The sequence below is a fragment of the Chlorocebus sabaeus genome, chromosome 15 (assembly GCF_047675955.1).
Source record: "Chlorocebus sabaeus isolate Y175 chromosome 15, mChlSab1.0.hap1, whole genome shotgun sequence".
Classification (NCBI taxonomy): Eukaryota; Metazoa; Chordata; class Mammalia; order Primates; family Cercopithecidae; genus Chlorocebus; species Chlorocebus sabaeus.
In genome coordinates this window covers 21,757,119-21,782,869 of record NC_132918.1, presented here as the reverse complement: position 1 = coordinate 21,782,869, position 25,751 = coordinate 21,757,119, and the positions used below count along the sequence as shown (strand labels likewise).

The following is a 25,751-nucleotide window of genomic DNA, read 5'->3' as shown; positions in this document are numbered from 1 at the left end:
CCTAGGTTTCCCTCTAGGATTTTTATGGTATTAGGTCTAACATTTAAGTCTCTAATCCATCTTGAATTAATTTTCGTATAAGGAGTAAGGAAAGGATCCAGTTTCAGCTTTCTACTTATGGCTAGCCAGTTTTCCCAGCACCATTTATTAAATAGGGAATCCTTTCCCCATTTCTTGTTTCTCTCAGGTTTGTCAAAGATCAGATGGCTGTAGATGTGTGGTATTATTTCTGAGGACTCTGTTCTGTTCCATTGGTCTATATCTCTGTTTTGGTACCAGTACCATGCTGTTTTGGTTACTGTAGCCTTGTAGTATAGTTTGAAGTCAGGTAGCGTGATGCCTCCAGCTTTGTTCTTTTGACTTAGGATTGTCTTGGAGATGCGGGCTCTTTTTTGGTTCCATATGAACTTTAAAGCAGTTTTTTCCAATTCTGTGAAGAAGCTCATTGGTAGCTTGATGGGGATGGCATTGAATCTATAAATTACCTTGGGCAGTATGGCCATTTTCACGATATTGATTCTTCCTATCCATGAGCATGGTATGTTCTTCCATTTGTTTGTGTCCTCTTTGATTTCACTGAGCAGTGGTTTGTAGTTCTCCTTGAAGAGGTCCTTTACATCCCTTGGAAGTTGGATTCCTAGGTATTTTATTCTCTTTGAAGCAATTGTGAATGGAAGTTCATTCCTGATTTGGCTCTCTGTTTGACTGTCACTGGTGTATAAGAATGCTTGTGATTTTTGCACATTAATTTTGTATCCTGAGACTTTGCTGAAGTTGCTGATCAGCTTAAGGAGATTTTGGGCTGAGACAATGGGGTTTTCTAAATATACAATCATGTCGTCTGCAAACAGGGACAATTTGACGACTTCTTTTCCTAACTGAATCCCCTTGATTTCTTTCTCTTGCCTGATTGCCCTAGCCAGAACTTCCAACACTATGTTGAATAGGAGTGGTGAGAGAGGGCATCCCTGTCTTGTGCCAGTTTTCAAAGGGAATTTTTCCAGTTTTTGCCCATTCAGTATGATATTGGCTGTGGGTTTGTCATAAATAGCTCTTATGATTTTGAGGTACATTCCATCAATACCGAATTTATTGAGCGTTTTTAGCATGAAGGGCTGTTGAATTTTGTCAAAAGCCTTTTCTGCATCTATTGAGATAATGATGTGGTTCTTGTCTTTGGTTCTGTTTATATGCTGGATTATGTTTATTGATTTGCGAATGTTGAACCAGCCTTGCATCCCAGGGATGAAGCCCACTTGATCATGGTGGATAAGCTTTTTGATGTGCTGCTGAATCCGGTTTGCCAGTATTTTATTGAGGATTTTTGCATCGATGTTCATCAGGGATATTGGTCTAAAATTCTCTTTTTTTGTTGTGTCTCTGCCAGGCTTTGGTATCAGGATGATGTTGGCCTCATAAAATGAGTTAGGGAGGATTCCCTCTTTTTCTATTGATTGGAATAGTTTCAGAAGGAATGGTACCAGCTCCTCCTTGTACCTCTGGTAGAATTCAGCTGTGAATCCATCTGGTCCTGGACTTTTTTTGGTTGGTAGGCTATTAATTATTGCCTCAATTTCAGAGCCTACTATTGGTCTATTCAGGGATTCAACTTCTTCCTGGTTTAGTCTTGGAAGAGTGTAAGTGTCCAGGAAATTATCCATTTCTTCTAGATTTTCCAGTTTATTTGCGTAGAGGTGTTTATAGTATTCTCTGATGGTAGTTTGTATTTCTGTGGGGTCGGTGGTGATATCCCCTTTATCATTTTTAATTACGTCGATTTGATTCTTCTCTCTTTTCTTCTTTATTAGTCTTGCTAGTGGTCTGTCAATTTTGTTGATCTTTTCAAAAAACCAACTCCTGGATTCATTGATTTTTTGGAGGGTTTTTTGTGTCTCTATCTCCTTCAGTTCTGCTCTGATCTTAGTTATTTCTTGCCTTCTGCTAGCTTTCGAATGTGTTTGCTCTTGCTTCTCTAGTTCTTTTAATTGCTATGTTAGAGTGTCAATTTTAGATCTTTCCTGCTTTCTCTTGTGGGCATTTAGTGCTATAAATTTCCCTCTACACACTGCTTTAAATGTGTCCCAGAGATTCTGGTATGTTGTATCTTTGTTCTCATTGGTTTCAAAGAACATCTTTATTTCTGCCTTCATTTCGTTATGTACCCAGTAGTCATTCAGGAGCAGGTTGTTCAGTTTCCATGTAGTTGAGCAGTTTTGATTGAGTTTCTTAGTCCTGAGTTCTAATTTGATTGCACTGTGGTCTGAGAGACAGTTTGTTATAATTTCTGTTCTTGTACATTTGCTGAGGAGTGCTTTACTTCCAATTACGTGGTCAATTTTGGAGTAAGTACGATGTGGTGCTGAGAAGAATGTATATTCTGTTGATTTGGGGTGGAGAGTTCTATAGATGTCTATTAGGTCTGCTTGCTGCAGAGATGAGTTCAATTCCTGGATATCCTTGTTAACTTTCTGTCTCGTTGATCTGTCTAATGTTGACAGTGGAGTGTTGAAGTCTCCCATTATTATTGTATGGGAGTCTAAGTCTCTTTGTAAGTCTCTAAGGACTTGCTTTATGAATCTGGGTGCTCCTGTATTGGGTGCATATATATTTAGGATAGTTAGCTCTTCCTGTTGAATTGATCCCTTTACCATTATGTAATGGCCTTCTTTGTCTCTTTTGATCTTTGATGGTTTAAAGTCTGTTTTATCAGAGACTAGTATTGCAACCCCCGCTTTTTTGTGTTCTCCATTTGCTTGGTAAATCTTCCTCCATCCCTTTATTTTGAGCCTATGTATGTCTCTGCGTGTGAGATGGGTCTCCTGAATACAGCAGACTGATGGGTCTTGACTCTTTATCCAGTTTGCCAGTCTGTGTCTTTTAATTGGAGCATTTAGTCCATTTACATTTAAGGTTAAGATTGTTATGTGTGAACTTGATCCTGCCATGATGATATTAACTGGTTATTTTGCTCGTTAGTTGATGCAGTTTCTTCCTAGCCTTGATGGTCTTTACATTTTGGCATGTTTTTGCAATGGCTGGTACCGGTTGTTCCTTTCCATGTTTAGTGCTTCCTTCAGGGTCTCTTGTAAGGCAGGCCTAGTGGTGACAAAATCTCTAAGCATTTGCTTATCTGTAAAGGATTTTATTTCTCCTTCACTTATGAAACTTAGTTTGGCTGGATATAAAATTCTGGGTTTAAAATTCTTTTCTTTAAGAATGTTGAATATTGGCCCCCACTCTCTTCTGGCTTGAAGAGTTTCTGCCGTGAGATCTGCTGTTAGTCTGATGGGCTTCCCTTTGTGGGTAACCCGACCTTTCTCTCTGGCTGCCCTTAAGATTTTTTCCTTCATTTCAACTTTGGTGAATCTGGCAATTATGTGTCTTGGAGTTGCTCTTCTCGAGGAGTATCTTTGTGGCGTTCTCTGTATTTCCTGGATTTGAATGTTGGCCTGACCTACTAGGTTGGGGAAGTTCTCCTGGATGATATCCTGAAGAGTGTTTTCCAACTTGGTTCCATTTTCCCCCTCACTTTCAGGCACCCCAATCAGACGTAGATTTGGTCTTTTTACATAATCCCATACTTCTTGCAGGCTTTGTTCATTTCTTTTTCTTCTTTTTTCTTTTGGTTTCTCTTCTCGCTTCATTTCATTCATTTGATCCTCCATCGCTGACATTCTTTCTTCCAGTTGATCGAGACGGTTACTGAAGCTTGTGCATTTGTCACGTATTTCTCGTGCCATGGTTTTCGTCTCTTTCATTTCGTTTGTGAGCTTCTCTGCATTAATTACTCTAGCCATCAATTCTTCCACTTTTTTTTCAAGATTTTTAGTTTCTTTGTGCTGGGTACGTAATTCCTCCTTTAGCTCTGAGAAATTTGATGGACTGAAGCCTTCTTCTCTCATCTCATCGAAGTCATTCTCCGTCCAGCTTTGATCCGTTGCTGGCGATGAGCTGCGCTCCTTTGCCGGGGGAGATGCGCTCTTATTTTTTGAATTTCCAGCTTTTCTGCCCTGCTTTTTCCCCATCTTTGTGGTTTTATCTGCCTCTGGTCTTTGATGATGGTGATGTACTGATGGGGTTTTGGTGTAGGTGTCCTTCCTGTTTGATAGCTTTCCTTCTAACAGTCAGGATCCTCAGCTGTAGGTTGTAGCTGTAGGAGATTGCTTGAGGTCCACTCCAGACCCTGTTTGCCTGGGTATCAGCAGCAGAGGCTGCAGAAGATAGAATATTTCTGAACAGCGAGTGTACCTGTCTGATTCTTGCCTTGGAATCTTCCTCTCAGGGGTGTACTCCACCCTGTGAGGTGTGGGGTGTCAGACTGCCCCTAGTGGGGGATGTCTCCCAGTTAGGCTACTCAGGGGTCAGGGACCCACTTGAGCAGGGAGTCTGTCCCTTCTCAGATCTCAACCTCCGTGTTGGGAGATCCACTGCTCTCTTCAAAGCTGTCAGACAGAGTCGTTTGCGTCTGCAGAGCTGCTGCGTTTGTTATTATTTACTGTGCCCTGTCCCCAGAGGTGGAGTCTACAGAGACAGGCAGGTTTCCTTGAGCTGCTGTGAGCTCCACCCAGTTCGAGCTTCCCAGCAGCTTTGTTTACCTACTTAAGCCTCAGCAATGGCGGGCGACCCTCCCCCAGCCTCGCTGCTGCCTTGCTGGTAGATCACAGACGGCTGTGCTAGCAATGAGGGAGGCTCCGTGGGTGTGGGACACTCCCGGCCAGGTGTGGGATATGATCTCCTGGTGTGCCTGTCTGCTTAAAGCGCAGTATTGGGGTGGGAGTTACCCGATTTTCCAGGTGTTGTGTGTCTCAGTTCCCCTGGCTAGGAAAAGGGATTCCCTTCCCCCTTGCGCTTTCCAGGTGAGGCAATGCCTCGCCCTGCTTCAGCTCTCGCTGGTCGGGCTGCAGCAGCTGACCAGCACCGATCGTCTGGCACTCCCCAGTGAGATGAACCCAGTACCTCAGTTGAAAATGCAGAAATCGCCGGTCTTCTGTGTCGCTCGCGCTGGGAGTTGGAGACTGGAGCTGTTCCTATTCGGCCATCTTGCTCCAGGGGCTTTTGTTAGTTTTTTCTATCAATTTGTATGGTAGCAAACTTTAGCCTAATGCAAGTTAAATTATCACAACTAATAAAAGTAAAATTAGATTTTTATACATCAAAGATTACCATTGCCTTTTTGCCAATTATATGTAATAAAGCAAAACTACTGAGAAAACAATGTATGTAATAAATTGCTGAATATGAGTCACTACAAGTAATTCTTATTTTCATCACTATTCACTTCAGCTAGCACATCAGAATTTAAAAATCATAAAATTTTAACTTAGAAGCACTTTTTACAGCTAGTCTAACGACTCACTAGATATCTGTGTTAACTCTATAATATTCCTCTCAACTGCTCAGTTATATTCTGAATTTTTCCAGTGAGAGGTAGTATTTCTAAACCAGGGTTTTGTGAACTTGTTTCAGGAAACAGATCTAACAAAAGGCAATTGGTGGGTCTGCTGTTATTGTATTTTTATAAATAAATAATCATTTTTAAAATGACCCCTTTAGAATATAGAGAGAGAAAAAGCACGTGCCCAGTAAGCATAAATAATGGTTAACAAAGAACAGACAAGCCAGCTTATATGTCTAAGCAGTCCTCTGGGCAGCTTATCCCCTGGCTTAACAATGTTACAAATGCTTGTGTTTTGAACATTTAAGTTTTAGTTGTTTTTACTTTCGGTCATATTTAAAAATTTGCACTAACAGATCAGGACTTATAGTCGGGTTGTATGAGGATATTAAATAACACTACGAAAGGAGCAATATTAAATTTTGTAAATGCACTCAAAATAGTCATTATGTTGCATTATCTTAAAATAGTCATCAAGCATATCAAAAAGCTGCTAGTACCTTAAAAAAAAAAAAAAGGTAAAAGAACTAGAGCATTCATAGTGGCAGCAACCAATATCCAAATGTCCATCAGCAGTAAATTGGGTAAGTTTTGATAGGCTTACACAATGGTAACAATATAATAATAGAAATGAGCAATCTACAACTACACGTAACAGTTTGGATGGATCTCACAATGTTAAGCAAAAGAAGCCACACACAAAAGTATGTATTGTTTGATTTTATTTACACGAAGTACAAAAACAGGTGAAACAAATCCATGGTGCTTATTCTTTGAGGTTGGAAGACAATTTTTGAATGAGATGAGTGCAAGAGAGCTTCTGGAGTGCTGGTCTTGTCATGTGTTTTGATCTGATTGCTGGTTATACAGTTGCATTTGTGAAGTCTCATCACGCTGTTTGCTTACAATATGTGCACTTTTATATAGATAAGTTACAATTCAAAGTTGAATAAGTAAATTGTCAAAATAATTTTATCTAAATTGTTACATTTGGTTCAGCTATACACATGCCCAATACTTTGTTAAGGGTTTTAATCTTTTTATCTTATTTAGATAATTAAAAATATAAAATTTAAAAAAGGGAAAGCTTTCTTAGGTATAAAATATAATAACTCAATATATTAAATGTAATAGCAATTTCTGTCTCGTTTTAAAGCTACAATAAAATGTATCATTGATTTTACACTATATTTTAATATATACCTGTTCCAAAATCAAACACAATGCCATTTTGAACACGCTGAAATTGTTTTCTTAAATAAGTAGTTTAGAGAAAATTGTCAGTCACTTAAAGTAAAAAAAAGTCTTTGTCATGAATATTAAATTTAAAATTAATCTCTAAAATTATCTTTGTATCATTGTTGCTAATACATGATGCTAAATTTTCCTTTACATAACATCTCTTTTCTATCATATACTATGTAAAAATGAGGAAAAACAAATTTCTATAGGAGTATATAATAACAAAAAGTTTCAAGAATTAGAACAGTTGGGTAACATTTTAATAATGGAGAAAAAAATATGATTAGACCTGTGGAGATCTGCTGACAAATTCCAGACCTGCCATTAACAAGCTAGGAGACTTCTGTCAGGTCACTGCTGTCCAACAGAAATACAGTCTGAAATGTCTGTAACTCTTAAATACCCGGTAGCCCCATTTTGAGAAGTAGAAAGTAAATGTGTTCTGTAATATATCAGTCATATCTTGTAAGACACAACACAATTAAAATGAAAGTTGTGTTTAACAGAAAAACATTTCATATTCCATAGTTTTAAAATTGATATTTAAATTAATGAAAATTAACTAAAATTTAAGATTCATCTCCTCAGTCACGCTAGGAGTCACATTTCTACCCATGACCCTAGTGGCCACCATATTAGATAGCACAGTTGTCAAGTCATTCCATCTCTTCGAGGCATACTTTCTTCATTGATAAACTAAAAATGTTAGTCAAGATAAAGAATTTCAAACTTAGGTGCTTATATAGGCCAGAGCAGTAATATAAATGACCAAAGCAATGGCAGTGGGAATTTTGGCCAACTGAAGCCCACATGCCCCATTCCAAATAGTTAGCAAGTCATTCACCTGACACAGAAATGCAGCTCCAGTGCTGCAATAGGACTTTTCCCACAGTGTTGGAAATCTAGATGTTTATATAAAATATTTTTCTTTTTCCATGTAAACTACTGTGAAATTTTTCAAAGCACTGTGTGGGCCAAGCCAAAACATACCCATATGCTGGTATTTGCAACCTGGGCTCTAAGAACTTTCTTTCCTGCTTTAACCAATCTCTGATTTATTTATAAGTGATTTGACTTTGACACCTGGAATCTAAAGCACACAGCTGGAGACTCAGTTGAGTGGTGAGCATCAAACCACCCCACTGTGAAGTCATGACAAGCTAAAGATGCTACCAGGTAGCAGCCGGTGGTGAATGTTAGCAGGATTCCAGTATGAGATGAAGTCCTATTTACATTCCAGAATGCAGAAGACTGAAAAGAAATCATACTAAGGGAAGGGACAGTCTAATCCCCTAATTCTAGATCAAGGACAATGTGCCAGAGATATTAACAGAAAGAAAGGGTAGTGAAGCTGAACTCTCCCCAGTGACTATCACCCTCGTTACCCTGGGACCCAATCCTTATGGAGCCTGCCTGGATCCTCCAGGGCACGTGAGACTGACAGTGGAAAGCTGCAGAGGTGAAGCAGAAATTAGTAGCTTGAGCAGCCATCAGCATCTTCTATGGACATAGTAGGCAGGGTTGGGAAGGGTGTAACGGGTAGCAGATGGACTGGAATATTCTTAGCTGTTTGGTAGAATCTAAAAAAAGGTAGAGTGCCCTCAGAGGTGGCAAAGTCAGAAACTCACAGAAACTCAGTTCTGTAACTCCTGTTAAACCTATGTTTAGCTCCAGGGTGAGGAAGCCTTGGAAACTAAGGATTGTGTGAGTAAGAGCCCGGAATTAGGATCCAAGTAAATTAAGCATTAATCCCACCTATGTCACTGTCTTGCTGTATGACTTCTGTTTCCTTAAATTTAAAATGGCAATAATACAGTATATTGCTTTACTCTGTAACATATGGTTGTTTTCAGGATCAAATAATATCATGAATACAAGGCAATTAGAAAGTACACATTTCTCATGTAATTGCTAGACCTTTTCATTATTTACTAAGAAATTACTAATGTATTCTAGGAATGCAATTTATTAAAAGCCATTTAAGTCTCCAATCAGAATTATTCTTTAATTTGGGGATGGGAGGGTGAGGGGGTTAACGGTCAGGGCTTAAGGGGAACAGCAGCAAACACAATGACTACTCCATTACAAACTCTGCCACTTACAGTCATGTCTAGAGGGGGTTCATGGAGTGGGACTAAGGGAGGTCAAATTCCAAGATGGACTTGAAAAGACCTCAGGAGGAATTTGCCCTAAAGCAGTGGTTCTTAATCTTTTTCAGGTCACTGATGCTTTGAGGAAGTGATTAACACTATGGCTTCTGTCTTGGAAAAAGACACATATACAAAATTGACATATAGTTTCAGGATGTTCATGAACCACCACCCCAAGGATCACACATTGAAAATGCCACCCTTAGGGAAGACAGGATCACAGGAAAAATATTCAGTGCAGTCTTAGGCAATGAGCTGGTGCTGGATAGGAGGCAGTTCTGAGAAGAACTAGAAGCCAACAGTAAAGACAAAGCTGACTTTCTTTCAAGTTCAGCCCCTACTCAAAATATTGTTACTGTGAGACTCTCAGATGAAGACGTCTTAGAGTCTCTTTACATAGGGCCACATATGTACTCTCAAATACTACCATTATAGGTAACTAGTAGCTTCTGCTTCCCTGGACAGTTTCAACACAAGGGAGTATACTCTAGGCTCAGTCCACATGGACCCTACTCGAACTCAGAGCAAAAGGTATGAGAGAAAGAACAATATGTCTCTCTAAGAACGACATGGCACATTATCAATACATTACAGTACACACAGGAAGTTTTCCTCATTTTGGTTTTGGCAAATAGAGAAGAGAATACCTGTTAGGGAGAGGGTGATGGTGTCAATATGAGTACCACCAAGAGCAGGAGTTCACAGCAACTTAGAATGCCAGTGAATATCATGGCAGAAACCTGGCACCCATACACATAGCAATGAGGTAGGAAGAGAAACACTGGTTCTACAGAAATTCAACAACAACTTCTCACTGACAAGAGCAGAACAATCTTTAATTCTTGAATGAAATACAGCCTCAAACACATTTTGACAAAATATAATCTACCCACTTTCCAATCCAATCTCTCATAGAAATATGTTTTGGAAAGTACAATGGAAGTCAAATAAAAAGAATATTTTTCTCATGTATTTGTAATAACTAAACTATGTTTAGGTGAATGAAGACATACTATAACGTGGAATTATAACTTCAGAATACATTTAATGACCTTTCACAACATGTTCTTATATTCTACTTTTGACTTTATTAATAGCACAAAAGAATACTCATACATTGTAATTTTTTAAATGACTTTCAAAGTAGGAGTGAATGAACAAACTGAAATGACCAGTTACGATTAATGCTTTCTTTAAATCAAAAATATCTTGCTAAGACCAGTAAAAGTATCAAAAAAAAAATCTCCTGTCAAATAAAAGAAAACTTCACCAAGGACTGCATTCTATAAAGTCAAAAGGAACACGCTGCAGTGCATTCCTTCCTATCTACTTGCCAAAGAAATGGTCTGCGTATTATCAAAGGGTTTTGAAACTCCCTAAAGACATGATGTCTTCCACGTGGGTATTTTCCTTAATGAGCTACCAACTGGGTTTATACTTCAGAGAGTCACGTGGATTTTTAATGTTCCCAGGTCAGACGGTTTAAACACCAAGTAATTTCCCTGTGAAGCTATAATTTTAAATGCCACTTCTTGCTAATATATTTCCAATTTAATGGTAAGTCACATTTTAGAATGTAGTAAAACATTTTTACAAAAGTATTGAGTCAGATAATCCAAGAAAATGATTTAGAACAGTGGTTGGTACCCAGCAAGTGCTCAATGAATGTTAGCTTATAACAACTTTGGGAATAATGATGTTCCCAACAATGACAATAATAATATTCAGATAACTATACTTACCTTATGGTAGGCCGCTACTAAGGCATCCCAATGATCTCCACTATCTGTAATTCACAACCTCACTAAGGCCTTCCCTTGTGCTGAATTCAGCATGTGCTGAATGTAGAGATTCAAATCTAATGAAGATAATATGGTAGAAGTGATGGGATACCACTTCCAAGATTAGGTTATTAAAACACCTTTACTTTTATCTTCAGTGCTTACACTGTTTCTCAATCTCTTGGATTTCTTGCTGATATGGTTTGACTCTGAGTTGTAATTTCCAGTGTTGAGGGAGGGGCCTGGTGGGAGGTGACTGGATCATCAGGGTGGATTTCCCCCTTGCCGTTCTCGTGATAGTGAGTGAGTTCTCACAAGAACTGATGGTTTAAAGGTGTATGGCACCTCCCCCTTCACCCTCTCTCTCCTGCTCCATCAGAGTAAGACATGTTTGCTTCCCCTTTGCCCTCCGCCATTATTGTAAGTTTCCTGAAGCCTCCCAGCCATGCTTCCTATACAGCCTGTGGAATTGTGAGCCAATTAAGATTCTTTTCTTTATAAACTACCCAGTCTCAGGTAGTTCTTTCTAGCAATGTGAGAACACACTAATACACTTGCCCTGGGGGTAACCAGTTATGATATTGTGACATATTCCTGCGGTAGGCCCCAGATGAGTGTGATTGGAAATGGATTTTCTAAGGTCTATCAACAACCACCTGAGTGAATTTTGAAGCAGATCCTTCAATCCCAATCAAGTTTTAAAATGACTAAACACTGATCAGCAGCTTGACAGCAACCTTGTGAGTGACCATGGCAGAGTCGCCCAGTTAAGCCGATTCCTTTCCCACAGAAGTTGTGAGATAATCTTCATTGTTCTAAGACAGTTAAGTTTTGAGATAATTTGCTATGCAACATGATAACTAATATAGATTTTGAAGTGGGGTTCTGTCATAAAAATCTAAAGGCGCAAGTGGCTTTGGAACTGTGTAGTGGACCTTAAGAAAAGTATTAGTGAGAATGTGCCTCGAACACACCATACACAGAATTCTGGAATTCAAGAAGGTTGATGGAAGGGCTTAAATGAAAATGAGAAAATGTTTGTGGAAACTAAAAATTACGTAGTGGCTAAGGTTTAGCAATACCCACACTTAGATGTAGCTACGTGACCAGCAGTCACTTACAGTTATATGGGAATTAAAAAAATAAAATGTGCCAGATGAACTGAGTTATCCAGTTAAGGCCATTTACCAGCAAAGTGCTGAAGACATCACCTGGTTTCTTCTTACTGTCTTCATAGGAAACTATGACAAGAAAGAGATACATTGGGGGAAGGACCGCTAAACAAAAAGGAGGCAGGACTTGATTAGTTACAAAAATTCTTAGCTTCTCTAGACAGCAAATAATGCTGAAATTAAGAAACAGCTTTTAAGAAAAGATCAATTCCAGGACACAACCAGAAAACAATGGTCTAAAGACAAAAGCTGAGGATGTCTTATAAAATCGGTTTGTTAAAATCTTGGAAAGATCAAAAGTTGTATCTCAGAGTACTATTTAATCAGATCACAGGACCTCCTAAGGGTTCCTCAGATCCTCATAATGAGCCTTTGGGAAATTTAAGGGCATGCATTGTCTCTCCCTGATCTTGACACAAGCCCAAAGTAGAAAAGACTTATCTCCAGGAGATATACGAATGCGGCTTTTGTCTAATGGAGAAAATTCAAAGAAGTTTCACAGGAGACCCACAAACTTTTTGAGAAGATTATATCAGCAGGATCACTGCCTATTTGGACCAAAAGGGTTAGAAGCACTACTAAATTTAAAAAGGCCACAAGTCCTTAAAATTCTACTGGTAGGAAGCAGGCTGGAAAAACCACTCAGCTGCAAACATATGCTACCTTTCACGAAAAAGGAAAGATGACTCAGAGTGGAACCAAGAACCAAACGGTACAGTCAAGAACCATGGAGAACTATTCCCAGGCTTTGAGACCTACTACAGGAGCACTTGCCTCAACAGATTTCAAAATTCCTGTGGACAGGTGACTCCTATTTTTCTCACATTTCTGCCTTTTTTAAACAGGAATATCTAAGTATTTTATGCCTATCCTACCACAATATGTTGGCTGTGTTGAGGGCAGGTAATTTGACTCTGGTTTCACGGATCTACAGATAAAGAGGAAGCATACGTGAAGTATTATAGTTAAAGATTGTATGGATACCTAAGGGGCCTCACCCACACCTGGATCAAATTTGGATGGCATCTAGATTTTGAGCTGATGACCGTCTATACAGTAAAAAAAATTATTTTTCATATTTTAATAAAAGTGATGTTTGACATCAATACAATTTAACTTGTCTTATAGCATCCAAACCTCTAAATAAAATATAAAATACTTTAAAACATTTTCTGTTAAAAGATTGAGCTATTGATGCAGAAGGGCAAGGATCACAGATTTATAATATTAATATTATTTATTCATAATAAATCTCACTAACATAAAACTTGATAAACTTCTCTAAACCAAATTAATCAATTATCAACTGCCAAATTTTAATCTATATTTATAATATTTATTTTAGAGCATCATAGCTATTATCAAGAGAACACATAAGCAACGTCAAAGCTGTCCTAAATATCTTGATTTGCAGATTTTGTTTTCTGTTTATAACAAAGATTCCAATTAAAGGAGCCATTTTAAATGAGATGTGAACTGGAAAATGAAATGTTTGACTCTCCTAAAATGATAATTTTTTAAAATTCATGCACTCTCAAAGAAAAGTAAAAATATCATTTCAATGTTCTATAATGCCTATCCTTCAGAATGACAGCACATCTTAATTTTCTATTCACTATCATATTGTGACATTTTATATATGAAAAAGTTAAAGTAGTATTTTTTAAAATGTCATATGGCTATAGAGAGCAATTTATTTCATGCCCATATCCCTCCAGGCTATGAGCCTACATAGTAAAGCTTATCGGTGAAGGACAATGACTGACATGTCTTCTGCATATGCACTCACGGGCCAATAAAAACAAAGAACACAAATATACCATTCAGAAATACACAGCATTGTTTAAAAATAGCAATGCCCATTTCTTCTCACAGAGAAGAGGGTCCTAGTCTACAGAGACAGCACAGGGCAGTGAAGGGATATTATCTTGTACTGGGAGTCAGAATATGTGGGCTCTCAGTTTAGCTTAAGCCACCTGGTAAGTGACTTATCCACCTTACAATTCAGTTAACTAACTATAAAATTCAGTGTCTGTATCCAATTTGATCAGTCAATGCATTCCTAAACTTCAGACATGCAGGCACCCCTCAGGCAAGTTCTTACCAAACTCATGCAAAACCTGCACAGTTTTTTTGATTTTACCAAATATTCATTTAAATAAGTTTATTTTTCCTTAAAATAAACTTTAAACAGGAAACTTTTACACCACTACTTTATAAATGAAAAATCTGATTTACATAGCATTAATGATTGGTAATAGATTTAATTTAAAATTAAATACAATAATACAACAAAGCAATTATTAAATTCTAGCTAAGTCTTTGGCTGCTTAACGTCTATTCTCTTTGGAAAAACAGGGAAGCAACTCTCTTGGAGAGAGATTCTGGCATCAAACTGAGAATTTCTCTATTACTTGTTAAGAAAGCATTGAAAGGAAATAAGTTTTTCATTATGTGATTCACTGTTATTTCAGGCAACATCTACATGCCACATAAAATCAACTCCAGTATCAACAAAAATAATCTTTCATACCAGCAGCAAATTTCTTGTACCCTGGAAATGCTGCATCAAATAGTACACCTGTTATTTTTTATTCTAAATTTTATCAGGAATCCCCATATGACCCACCTAACCTACTTTCTTAAAACCATTAATACTGTCATGAGAGACACTAAAATAATTTTGAGGGCAATGATGCACTATGGAAAAAGTTACATTAGAGTTCTAAGCTTAGTTTCATTAGGCTAGATCTTGACACTGGGAAGTTAATTAGCCTCTCTAAGCCTCAGATTGCTCATTCAGATTAAAGTGCTAGTGTCACAGTTAAATGACATAATGCATGTAATAAGCTTAGCATTGAATATTGAGAACCCTAGGTACTCAATAAATGTTATGGATTAAAAATAACTTAATTTCTTCAAGTAAATTTTCAAAATTCTACCAAAATAAATTCACTCCAAAGGACACTCGCTAAAAAGAAAATATAGTTTATCATTTTTCTTTTATAATAAATCTATATGATACATAACTTTCACTTCAAAACAAAGCTATAAAACCCATAAACCATCTACTGGCAAAAGTAGCAAAACCATTTTGTCCTTAATGATAAAAGAAGAACCCCTGGCTGTCAAAATGAAAAACAACTCTTAGTTGCTATCATGTAAAGCATTTTCAGGGTTTTTTGGCCCCAAAAACGGCTCAAAAGGGTGCAAAAGACAGACTAAGAATATCTTAAATCAAAAAGTTTCAGCCAAGTAGGGTACACAGTGAAAGGAGCCACTTTTAGGCCAGCACTAATAACACTCTTACATACTGGATGTAGTAAAGGCTGGGCAAAAAAAAAAAAAAGGCCCAATGTTAATTCAGCAACAGTAGTTCTGGTCACCTAATAAATGGTAGTAGTAATATTCTCTAGGACTCACACTAGTCACTTTAGGTGCACTATTTCTAATCCATACAAGTTTGCAAGTTAGACATTGTTATCCCAAATTCAAATACAAAGAGGCTGAAGTTCAGAGAGGTTACTTGCCCGCTCAAGGTCACCCTGCTGGTAAACGCCTGACTTGCACTGAAACCACATCTAATGCCCCAGCCAGCTCTCCCATCACGATTTCCTGCTGCTTTTCTTTTAGGGCATAAAGGTGTGAACAAAACTCTTCCTCAGTACTTTGAAAAGTCACCAGGTGATATGTGTCCCCTTTTCTCTCCCTGCCCTCTCTTCTGGTTTCTCTCCAATCCTTTGCTCTTTGATTCACACCATATTTAGTCAGTATTCATTTCCCCAACTCCAATTCACTTATTCTTTCAGCCACCGTAATATGGTCTTGTACACCAGTCCTTTTGGAAACTGTCCTTCCTAAGATAAGAAAGAATAAAAATAAATCAAGGCAAGGCTTCCAATCTACTTGGAACTTAAACTAAAGCCTCCGAGATAACAAGCAATTCTCTTACACAGCAACCAATTATTTACCTGGACACCAGTACTCTTATTAGAGCTGGCATGTTACATATTACAGGGATGACTAAGGTGGGCACAATGTGTGAAATCAATTATAGATTCTGTGCAAATCATATATATTCAAAAGAATGCTTCACTGAATCAAAGTTTCAAAAGGTATTTGGAAGCTTTCATCTTTTTTATTCAGGGAATGAATTTACATACAAATAAAAACTACTGAACTTTAGAGTATTTTTGTTCCATATTCTACAGAATCAAGCAAAAATGATAGTCTCTTCATTTAACTCTAAGTTGCACTTCAGTGAAGATGTCCATTTAACAGACAATGCCTAGTTCATAAGTTCTAACGTTGCACTTGAAAATTAGTACACCTACCACACATTGCCCACACTTGTGGTCTAAATTGCTGAGGTCTATGAACCACTCTGTTGTATATATGCTTCCTCAATCATCCAAAATGCAAGCTACACCCTTCTAAGCATTGCACATCAGCTAACACTATTGACCCTCATAATAACCTTTTGTAAGTACTATTATCCTGATTATTACGTATGAAGAGACTGAGTCACCAAAAGGTTAAATAACTTGCCCATGACCACACAACTAGTAAAATAAGACAGCAGGAAATCAAATTCAAGTGCTCTGACGCCTCAGCCTGTATCCACTACATCTCACTGCCCACAATATCACCATTATACGCACATTAATAGGCCAAGAATAAGTACTACATAGGTATAAACTATTTATTGAGCACCTACTATACGCCAGGCACCATATGCTGGAGATGAAGGAATAAAAAAAGCCTGGTTCTGTACTGAAGGAGATGTTTCTCTCTCTCTCTCTCTCTCTCTTTTTTTTTTTTTTTTTTTTTGAAAGAGTCTTGCTCTGCTGCTCAGGCTAAAGTGCAGTGGTGTGACTGCTCAGGCTGGAGTGCAGTGGTGTGACTGGGCTCACTGCAACCTCTGTCTCCCAGGTTCAAGCAATTCTCATGCCTCAGCCTCCTGAGTAGCTGGGATTATAAGCATGTGCCACCACACCTGGCTAATTTTTGTATTTTTAGTAGAGATGAGGTTTAGCCATGTTGGCCAGGCTGGTCTCAAACTCCTGACCTCAAGTGATCCGCCCACCTCAGCCTCCCAAAGTGCTGGGATTACAGGCAAGAGCCAGGGTGCCTGGCCAACATTTTTTTTTTAAAAGTAGATTTAGGGAAGGTTGAAAGCAAAGAAGTAACCAATGACAAGATGTATTCATGCTTAGGCCAGTGGGCCATCCTAAGTGTTAGAGGAGCCCAACGCAAAAAACACTAACTTAAATAACAAATGTTTGCACACCAAAAGAAACAACAGAGTAAACAGACAGCCTACAAAATAGGAAAAAATATCTGCAAAGTATCCATCTGACAAAGGGCTAATATCGAGAATCTACAAGGAACACAAGCAGCTTGACAAGAAAAATAAAATTAAAAACTGGGCAGAGGGCATGAAAAGACATTTTTAATAGGAAGCTAGACAAGAAGACAACAAACAGAAAAAAATGCTCAACATCACTAAGTATGAGAGAAATGCAAATTAAAATCACAATGAGATACCATCTTACACTAGTCAGAATGGCTTTTATTAAAAAGTCAAAAAACAACAAATGTTGGCAAAGATGCAAAGAAACGGGAATGCTTATACACTGTTGGTGGGAATGTAAATTAGTACAACCTTTCTGGAAAACAGTATCAGGATTTCTCAAAGAACTAAAAATACAGCTACCATTCAGTCCAGCAATCCCAATACTAGGTATATACCCAAAGGGATATAAATAATTATACAAAAAAGATACCTGCACTTGTATGTTTATTGCAGCACTATTCACAATAGCAAAGATACGGCATCAACCTAAGCATCCATCAACAGAGAACTGGTAAAGAAAATGTGGTATATATACACCATGGAATACTACTCAGCCGTTAACAAGGAATAAGTCATATCTTTTGTAGCATGGATGGACCTGGAGGCCATTATCCTAAGGGAAATAACTCAGAAAAAGAAAAGTCAAAGACAGCATGTTTTCATTTACAAGTAGGAGCTATACAATGGGCATACATGGACATAGAGAATAGAACTGGAGACTACAAAAGGTGGGAGGCTAGCAGGGGGGTGAGAGTTGGAAATTTTCCTGTGGGGTAAACATGTTCATTCTTTGGGTGCACTGAAAGTCCAGACTTCACCACAACTCAATATACGCATGTAAGAAATCCACACTTGTAACTCTGCACTTCTACGGGTCCACATTTGTGACCTTTTTTTAAATTTTAAATAGTTGTAACATATTCATCTGGAATAGGAACATATAAACCTTACAAAAACTTTTTCTTGATGGTTTCTCCTTATCCCTGTAAGTCCAAAAGCATTGCAATACTGTGTTTTAGGAATGTCGGGCTCTTTGCCTCTATGCTAAAAGCCTTTTGTAAAAATTTAAATAGTTACATCTCTCTCCCAGATCTTACAGCTCATAATTATTACCTTAGCAGTCACACCCTCTCCTAATCTGATAAGATCCAGAACACAGTTAATCAGTAACCGTAGTCCAAATTTAAATTGTCAAGGAAGGTCCTTTCTTCTGAGTAAGGTACACTGGATGTTTGCATATTCCTTGATGTTCATTTAAGGTACAATAAAAGAAGGTGGTTAGCTACATAAACAAATTCGGCCAATTTCAAAATTTTTACTCATGACAAACCTGGCAAGAGAAGAAGGGATAAAACAGCTTACCTCAAAGAGGGATTCTGATAACAGTTAACTTTTAATGAGCAGTACCTACTATATGCCAAGTATGTTCTAAGAGCTCTACAGTCTATCACCTTCATTAATCCTCACAATACCTCTATCAAATAGGTTATTCTAATCTCCATTTTATAAATAAGAAAAACGTGGAGGTTCACACAAAAGGTTTTAGAAGTAGAATTTGAATTACAGTCTAGAAACCAATCTGCTTTAAATCACATGCTCAGATAAAAAAATTCAAGTGTCTCTGGGGTCAAACAAGTAAAGTAAATGCACGGAGTGGCTCAGTTTTAAGATTATAGAGGTGTGGCTCTCAACCTTGGCTGCACACAGGAATCACCAGGGGAGCTTTAAAGACTATTGAAGCCTGGGTTCCACCCCCCATAGACTGTTATTTAATTGGTCTGGGAGCCACCAGGTGATACTAATGGGCAGTCTAGACTGAGAAACACTGCTTATAGATACAGACAATGGAGCATGGCTCACTTGAAAGCAGTTTAAAAAAATTAAAGGTTATATAAACATTGTGCCGTCCAAAGACTGTTATTACCTTTGCCACCAGTATGTGACCTCTGCCCTACTCCTCAGTATAATTAAGGTACCCGTATGGGAGATAAATAGATGACTGATTGCTAACAGGGAGAGATAAACAGGCAGATATAGATATTTTTATAGTGGAAGAGGTTTGCCTAGTCTTTGACCTTTCTGCACGCCATCCCCGACATCTTCTATTTATGGGGCTCTTCTATAATAAAACTTGTAACTTGGGGTTACAAGTAACACACTTTCAAAGGAATCTATGAAGTATAATGTATTCTTAAATTGAAGGTGACCTAAATATACTCACTTAACAAACGCACATCACCAGGTTATAGGACCAAACTACTGAAATTTTGAGTCATTTCTAAAAAGACCACTCTTTGTAAAGTAATTAATTCTGATCTGAATCCAAAGCAGGTCATGCAATCCCACCTCACTAATCAAGTATTAAGACCGGAGAGCCTGACGTCCTAAAAGCCCATCTATGCAGGTGGCACACGGTGCTGTTGAGTAAAATGTCATTTGTCTTGGAAAAGGGAAGCAAAAGTTGCATACCATCAGAAAATGTTCATTGAATGGCCTACACATGGGAAATCCAAAATAAATGCTACAGAAGTCAAAAGTGAATCCACAAAAAACAAAAACAAAAAAACTGTAGCCTGCTTGCCAAAAAAATTCTTAATGCATAATCATACTGCAAGTTTTGTAACATCATAATTAAAGAGGAAATGACAAAAGAATAAATTAAGAAATGAACTTTGAAGCCACTTATTCAAATTAGGTAGAACATTTCCATCTGCTGCAAAACAAAAGGTGTACATTTTAATGATCCTGTATTACCATTTACCACCTCTTTTCCCCACTACCACCACCACCACCAAAAAAAGAAAGGGCAAATGAGAACAGAAATTTCTAAAATTTCAAAATGAAATACTGCAAATAAAGGCCATTATTCAGAAATCAGGGCCTCAGTCAACAATGTCCATTATAGGCCGTTGAGGCAAAGGAGCTACTTGAACAAAATATTTTCTTGTTGTTTTATTTGGCTTTCAAAAAGCAAAGACACAGAAGCAAAGTCTCAGAAAGACAAAAGTGCCTGGGATGAACTTACTCACCACAGTTTCGAATAATTTTTGTTTGTTGTTTGAATAAACATGCATTGATTCCCCTAATGAGTGTCAGGCACAGTGTGGTGCTGGGGAGGTAATGGCAAAAATGACAGTCTTTGCCCTCTTGGGACTCCTAAGAGACCAAGGCACACACAACCTCATATAATCCACCATACATGGCCCTTCCAGCCATGTTTACGAAAATCCAGTACTGTTGTACTATTAGACAGCAAATTTTTCCCTTGGTCTAACATCATGGAACTTCACAGGGAAGCTACTGGTATCTTCTAAATAAATAAGTAAACAAATATCCATATTCTCATACCAACAATAACTCATGGGTAAATTTCAATGAGTTTAAAGAAAATTTTTTGAACCTAAGAGTGTATCAAAACGGGTTTTACTTTTGAACCAAGCCCAGCCATGTATTTTCATTGCCTGTGGCTATGCAGCCTCAGTAAGCTAAAAATACTTTTCTTTCTTCTAAGCTGGGAAGAGCAAGTAAGTTCAAGCAATCAGATGCGTATCATTTTCTCTCATCTTAAATTTTTTACTAGAAAACACTCAGAATAACTGAAGCAAGGAAGAAGCATCTGTTTTATATCTGCACACATATACACAGAAACATCCCTCTAGCTTGCATCTATCTACCTAGCAATATTAAATAAGCTATATTTGCATCATCAGCAAAGGCTGCCAACATTTCACTACTTACAGCTATTCATTATTTTTTGGTTGGGGAGAAAGTTGCATAAGTATTGAAAATTAACCACAAGTAAAAGCTTCCAAAAAAAAGTATGTATAGGATACGTCCTTAACAAGACGACATGGTGCTGACTTTGAGGTAATGTTTCTGAATTTACATTAAAAGTAAATTATGTTTGTGAAAATTACATTAAATCAGATTCTAAAATAGAAGGACACAAACTTTAAGTTCTTCTACAGGTCTTGCTCAAGTTGGGTTTGCTGTGCATGGCAAAGTGAAAACCTGTGTTTCTCCTCTGACTTCCCGAGCTAACTGTAAAATACATACATGCAGCTCTGTGATAAAGTAAGCTACTGAGGAAGACAAGTAAATCTTTTTTGAGAGAAACTACTGCAGGATGGTGAATGGTATGTCGTGTGGACTTTTCCCACACATCCAGCATCTCTGAAAACATCCTATTAAATTAAAAGAATAAGAAATAAGAAACTAGCGGGTCCAGATCTAGGTTCCATTCGACTGGGCCATGACTTTAATTAAGCTGCTGGATCATGGCTTAATTTTCCCTTGAAAAACAAAACAGTGTGAGAAATCTCTGCCAAACTCTCCATGTTTTAAGCAACTGACAAAGTCAACAAGAAAGCAAATACCTAGAATCGACAGAACAATGCTCCTTAGAGCAGAGCTGGCAGAAGCGGCGGAGGGCTCCTAGTTTCGCTGGGCCTTTGACAAGCCCTCGGGTAAAGGAGACTCTGCACCCGCCCACCAAACGCCCAGCGGGACGATGGGCTGGTGCTACCAAGTTCAAACCCAACCGCTGGGAGGAAGAAGCGGAAGGTTGAGAATGTCATCTCCCCTGACATTCTGGGGCCGGCAGTCCTGAAAAGCTCTTCTCTGACGTCCGTGAAGGTCAGAGGTGGCAACCACAGTGCCAGAAGCTCCCCAAAGCCACTTTTCCTGCCCGGGTGGAGGCGCGGGGCAAAGTTGGCCACCGACTGCGCGCGTCCCGTTAGCCGTACCTTGTAACTGGGCGGAGAGGGACTCCTGGTGCTGCTGGTACTTGAGCGCCACCGCCTCGGCTTTCCGCAGCTGCGTCTGCAGCTCGTAGTAGAGCATCGCGCCGTAGAGAAAGCCGAACACCACGGTCAGCAGCAGCAGCGTCTGGAAAATCCGCTTCTGCTTTCGGGAGCACATCCCGTTTCCCATAGTCCCGCCTGGACCCAACGCCGCGGCCGCCCCCGCCGTCTCCTCCCCTTGGTCCGAGCGAGCGTCTCAGCAGCGGCCGCCGCAGGAGGTGGCCAGACGCAGCATGAGGAGGAGATGCCAGACACAAAAGCCGGCCCGGAGGGGAAGTGGCGCCCGCTCAGCCCCCGCGCGTCGCGGGGCGCGCAGCCATCGACGCCGCCCGGGCAGCTGCAGCCAAACTTCTGCGACGCTCGTTCTCCGCGAATGCCCGGGGCCGGGAGGGGGCCCTCCGCATACTTCAGAGCCGGCTGCCTTCGCGCCTGTCCCCAGATGCCTCCTGCCGTTTTTCCTCCTTCCCACTTTTTGGCCCCGCTGCCCCCGGGCAGCTCTTGGAGTCCCGCCCTGGCAGCTCCCCGCCCCCTCGCGGCGGCTTCCACTGCACGACTTTGTTGCCACCTAAGGGAGGGGGTGCGCGCCCAACAAAGGGACCAGGACTCCGGGCCGCGCCCCGGCGCGGCCTGCCCAATGGGTGGAAGGGTGGGGGCCAGCTGCCTCGGCTGGTTTTGGGGACGGCAGAGCGGTGTCACTGACGGGTCGGCTGGAGCCTCTGCCGCGCCGCCACCTCCCGCCCAACTTACGTGTCACCCACGGCCCCGCTATTCTGGCCAACGGGATTCCGGGAGGAAGTCCCACTCGGGCTCCTTGCTCATTGGGCCCGTCCGAGCTGCCGCTCCCTCCCTTCGGGAAGGCAGTGTCGGGTTCGATTGGACGCCCGCTTTGTCGGTCCGACCCCAGGGCCGCGCCTTCCCTCCCAGTGCCGGGGCAGGACAGGGGCTCTTTGGGCAGCGCTGCCGCCTGACGCCGGGGTGCGCCCACGTGGAGTCGGAGAGGGTGGGAAGAGGCAGGCGGAAGGGCGGGGAGCTTTGGGTGGGCGGGGGACTTGTCCGGGCCTGAGTCTGGGTGAGGTTCGGTGAACACGTGTGTGTGTGTGTGTGTGTGTGTGTGTGTGTGTGTGTATTTGAGTATGTGTGTTTGTGATCCAGTTCTCGGAACGCACGTGGAGAGCGTAGTAAAATGTTTGTATGAACGAAAGAATGGATGGCAGTAACTGTGTGCACTCTGCTGAGTACAGTTTCTTTCCCTGTCCAATAAACAGATGCGGCAGACACATGGGATAGCTACATAGCACAATCCCGGTAGTCAAACCAGAGATGCTGTGTCGACTGCCTTACCCCATCCAGTGTATTAGCCTAGATGTGTGTGTGCCCACAGATGGCCCGGCAGGAGTCGGGAGACTTGAAGCACGCTAGACTTAATGTCCAATTGTCCACGTGGTCTGGGGAAATCAGCTTGCCATTGGCAGAAAGGAAAGAAATGATCTCACATTTCTCCTCTAGCTGCAAATAGAATAATTTAAAAACAAATCGTACAGACTGAAATGAGTATCCATTCATTTTGTCATATATATTTGTTTTATTGGTGGCAAAACACATCAGTTACATTTCTAAATTACATTTTAAACGGCAACAAAGGTTCCCTATGTGAAAACTAGTACAGCACGGGAAAGGTAATAACCACAAACCTCTTCGAAGAAATGTATACTGCATTTATTTTTTCTGTGTACCTGAGGGGAAAAATTAAGGTTATGCAGAAATGATAATGTTTGTTTCTGCTGTTGATCTGAATTCTAAGAAAAGTAAATTTTATCTGTCTCAATAGTGTGGTGTAATTTATGATACACTGCATACTTTTTATATTATAACTGGACTTTAGTCGTTACCATTGCTAATGGGCGTGAGTGCTCAAAATGGGGGTAAATCTCTTTAGCTAAATTCAACAGAAAGACAGTTCCTGGTGTAAAAGTTTTTTTAGGTGGACTCTGAAATTATAGGTTGCTAAAGCCATAAAATACACTGAATTTATAACGATGCTAGTCTGTGGCATTTATACCACTGTAAAAATAAAGTATGTCTTGCATGTGCTTTTCCTTAATAAATAATAACTTGCATTATATTATTCAAAATACTTTCGTGTACAGATACACTGACTCACTGATCACCGCCAGGGTGTCAGACTTTCATGTTGGTAAAGAAGCCAAAGTTTATCAAAGTGACTATGATAGCTCTAGGACCTTTTAGGTCTTGCATAAAGTTAGTTACTCAGCAAGATTAGAATCCAGATCCAAATCCTGCTCTCTGTCTTTTTCTTCAATAGAAACAATGTTCTCATTCTATTAAACAAGTTACAGTATGAAACTGTATCTCCATTAACATGAGAATCTGATTGCAAAAGAAAACCATCTAAAGGAGTTTGGGAGTTTTGTTGTGTAAATACTACATAACCTTGCTTGTTATTAAAACTACCACTTTAAATTCCTCTTTTCTAGTTTGACTCTCAGAAATTAAGATTGGATAATTACTGAAATCCCTTTAAAATTCCTCATAACTAAACATTCCTTACTGTTGTCAGAGTACTTTGTTAAACAAACTCTTTCTCCAAAAACACTATCCAAATTTAGACCGGGCATGGTGGCTCACTCATAATTCCAGCACTTTTGGGAGGTTAAGGAGAACAGATGGCTTAAGTTTGAGAGTTCGAGACCAGCCTGGGCAACACAGCAAAACCCCGCCTGTACAAAAAAAAATATATATATATACATAAAAATGTAGCTGGGCATGGTGAAGTTCACCTATAGTCCCAGCTACTCCAGAAACCGAGTTGGGAGTATCCCTTGAGCCTGGGAGGTACAGGTTGCAGTGAGCCAAGATCACATCACTGCACTCCAGCCGGGGCGACAGAGGTGAGACTCTGTCTCAAAATAAATAAATATATAAATAAATAAAGTTTATGGTAACAATCTTGCCCCATATTTGAAAAGAAAATTATCCTAGCCACAAAAGAAAAAGAAGTTGTTGGAAAATTATTGCTCATATATTACACAATATGTATTTTAGAATCTTTGGAAAATTCTTATGTTTCCTGAATGTATGATTCATCTTAAACTTCTGATTCCTTTGCATGTGATTCCAGACTCCAACGATATTCTTTGCCAATGATATTCTTTGCCTATTCTTTGCCTGTAGAGTCAGCTGCTGGCTGACTCTACAGAACATAATAAATGCAGGCCATAAAACACAACTCAATATTTTAGTCATAAAATTTGAAAGAGCAAAAATTATTACCTGAACTTATCCATTATTTCAAATTCGAGAAGGGTATGTAGAAGTACATAAAATCACTAATGGTGGTATTTTTATAATATTACATTTCCAAGGTAAAGTATACTGCTAGTTTCCTGAAAATATCAGTATAGAACTTTTGAACAGCCAACATGAGGAAGCTATCCAAGGCCTATAAATTGAATTTACATAACATTGCCTTTGGGTAGCAATTGTAACATATGAGCTGTTTATACTGGTCTTGGAAGGTGTGTTGTTTATTCCAGTTTTGCTTCTTTGTTATTTTAAAAATAGTATATATAATTATATTTCTATATTCCATATATTTAACAATATATTAAATTTTAAATTGTAAACCCTGAAGAATTTTGCTGATTTAGTATTTTATTTCTAAGGCAGGAAGAAATTAACTGAAAGATACTCCAAGTCTTACATTTGAGAAGGGCAAAGATAACATTTGAGAATATTAATTCTCTCTAACTTAAGTGAATTTGTCATTTTAATCAAATTTGTTCATTTTCAAAATAAGGAAAGGAAAAAATATAAAGTTGAGAGAGACAGCTGA

At 39.3% G+C, this 25,751-nt stretch overlaps 1 protein-coding gene across 4 annotated transcripts in view; it reads right to left on the bottom strand.

Annotated features, from left to right (window-relative positions):
- GOLIM4 (golgi integral membrane protein 4) overlaps positions 1-22,667 on the bottom strand; it is an 85,578-nt gene extending 62,911 nt beyond the window's left edge. For all 4 annotated transcript variants that reach the window (XM_007972170.3, XM_007972171.3, XM_007972172.3 and 1 more), the window contains exon 1: positions 21,842-22,667. In XM_007972170.3, the coding sequence (XP_007970361.3) occupies positions 21,842-22,028 (187 nt within the window). In that variant the 5' untranslated portion in view covers positions 22,029-22,667. The remainder of the gene's footprint in view (positions 1-21,841) is intronic.
- Between the last annotated feature and the right edge of the window lie 3,084 nt (positions 22,668-25,751).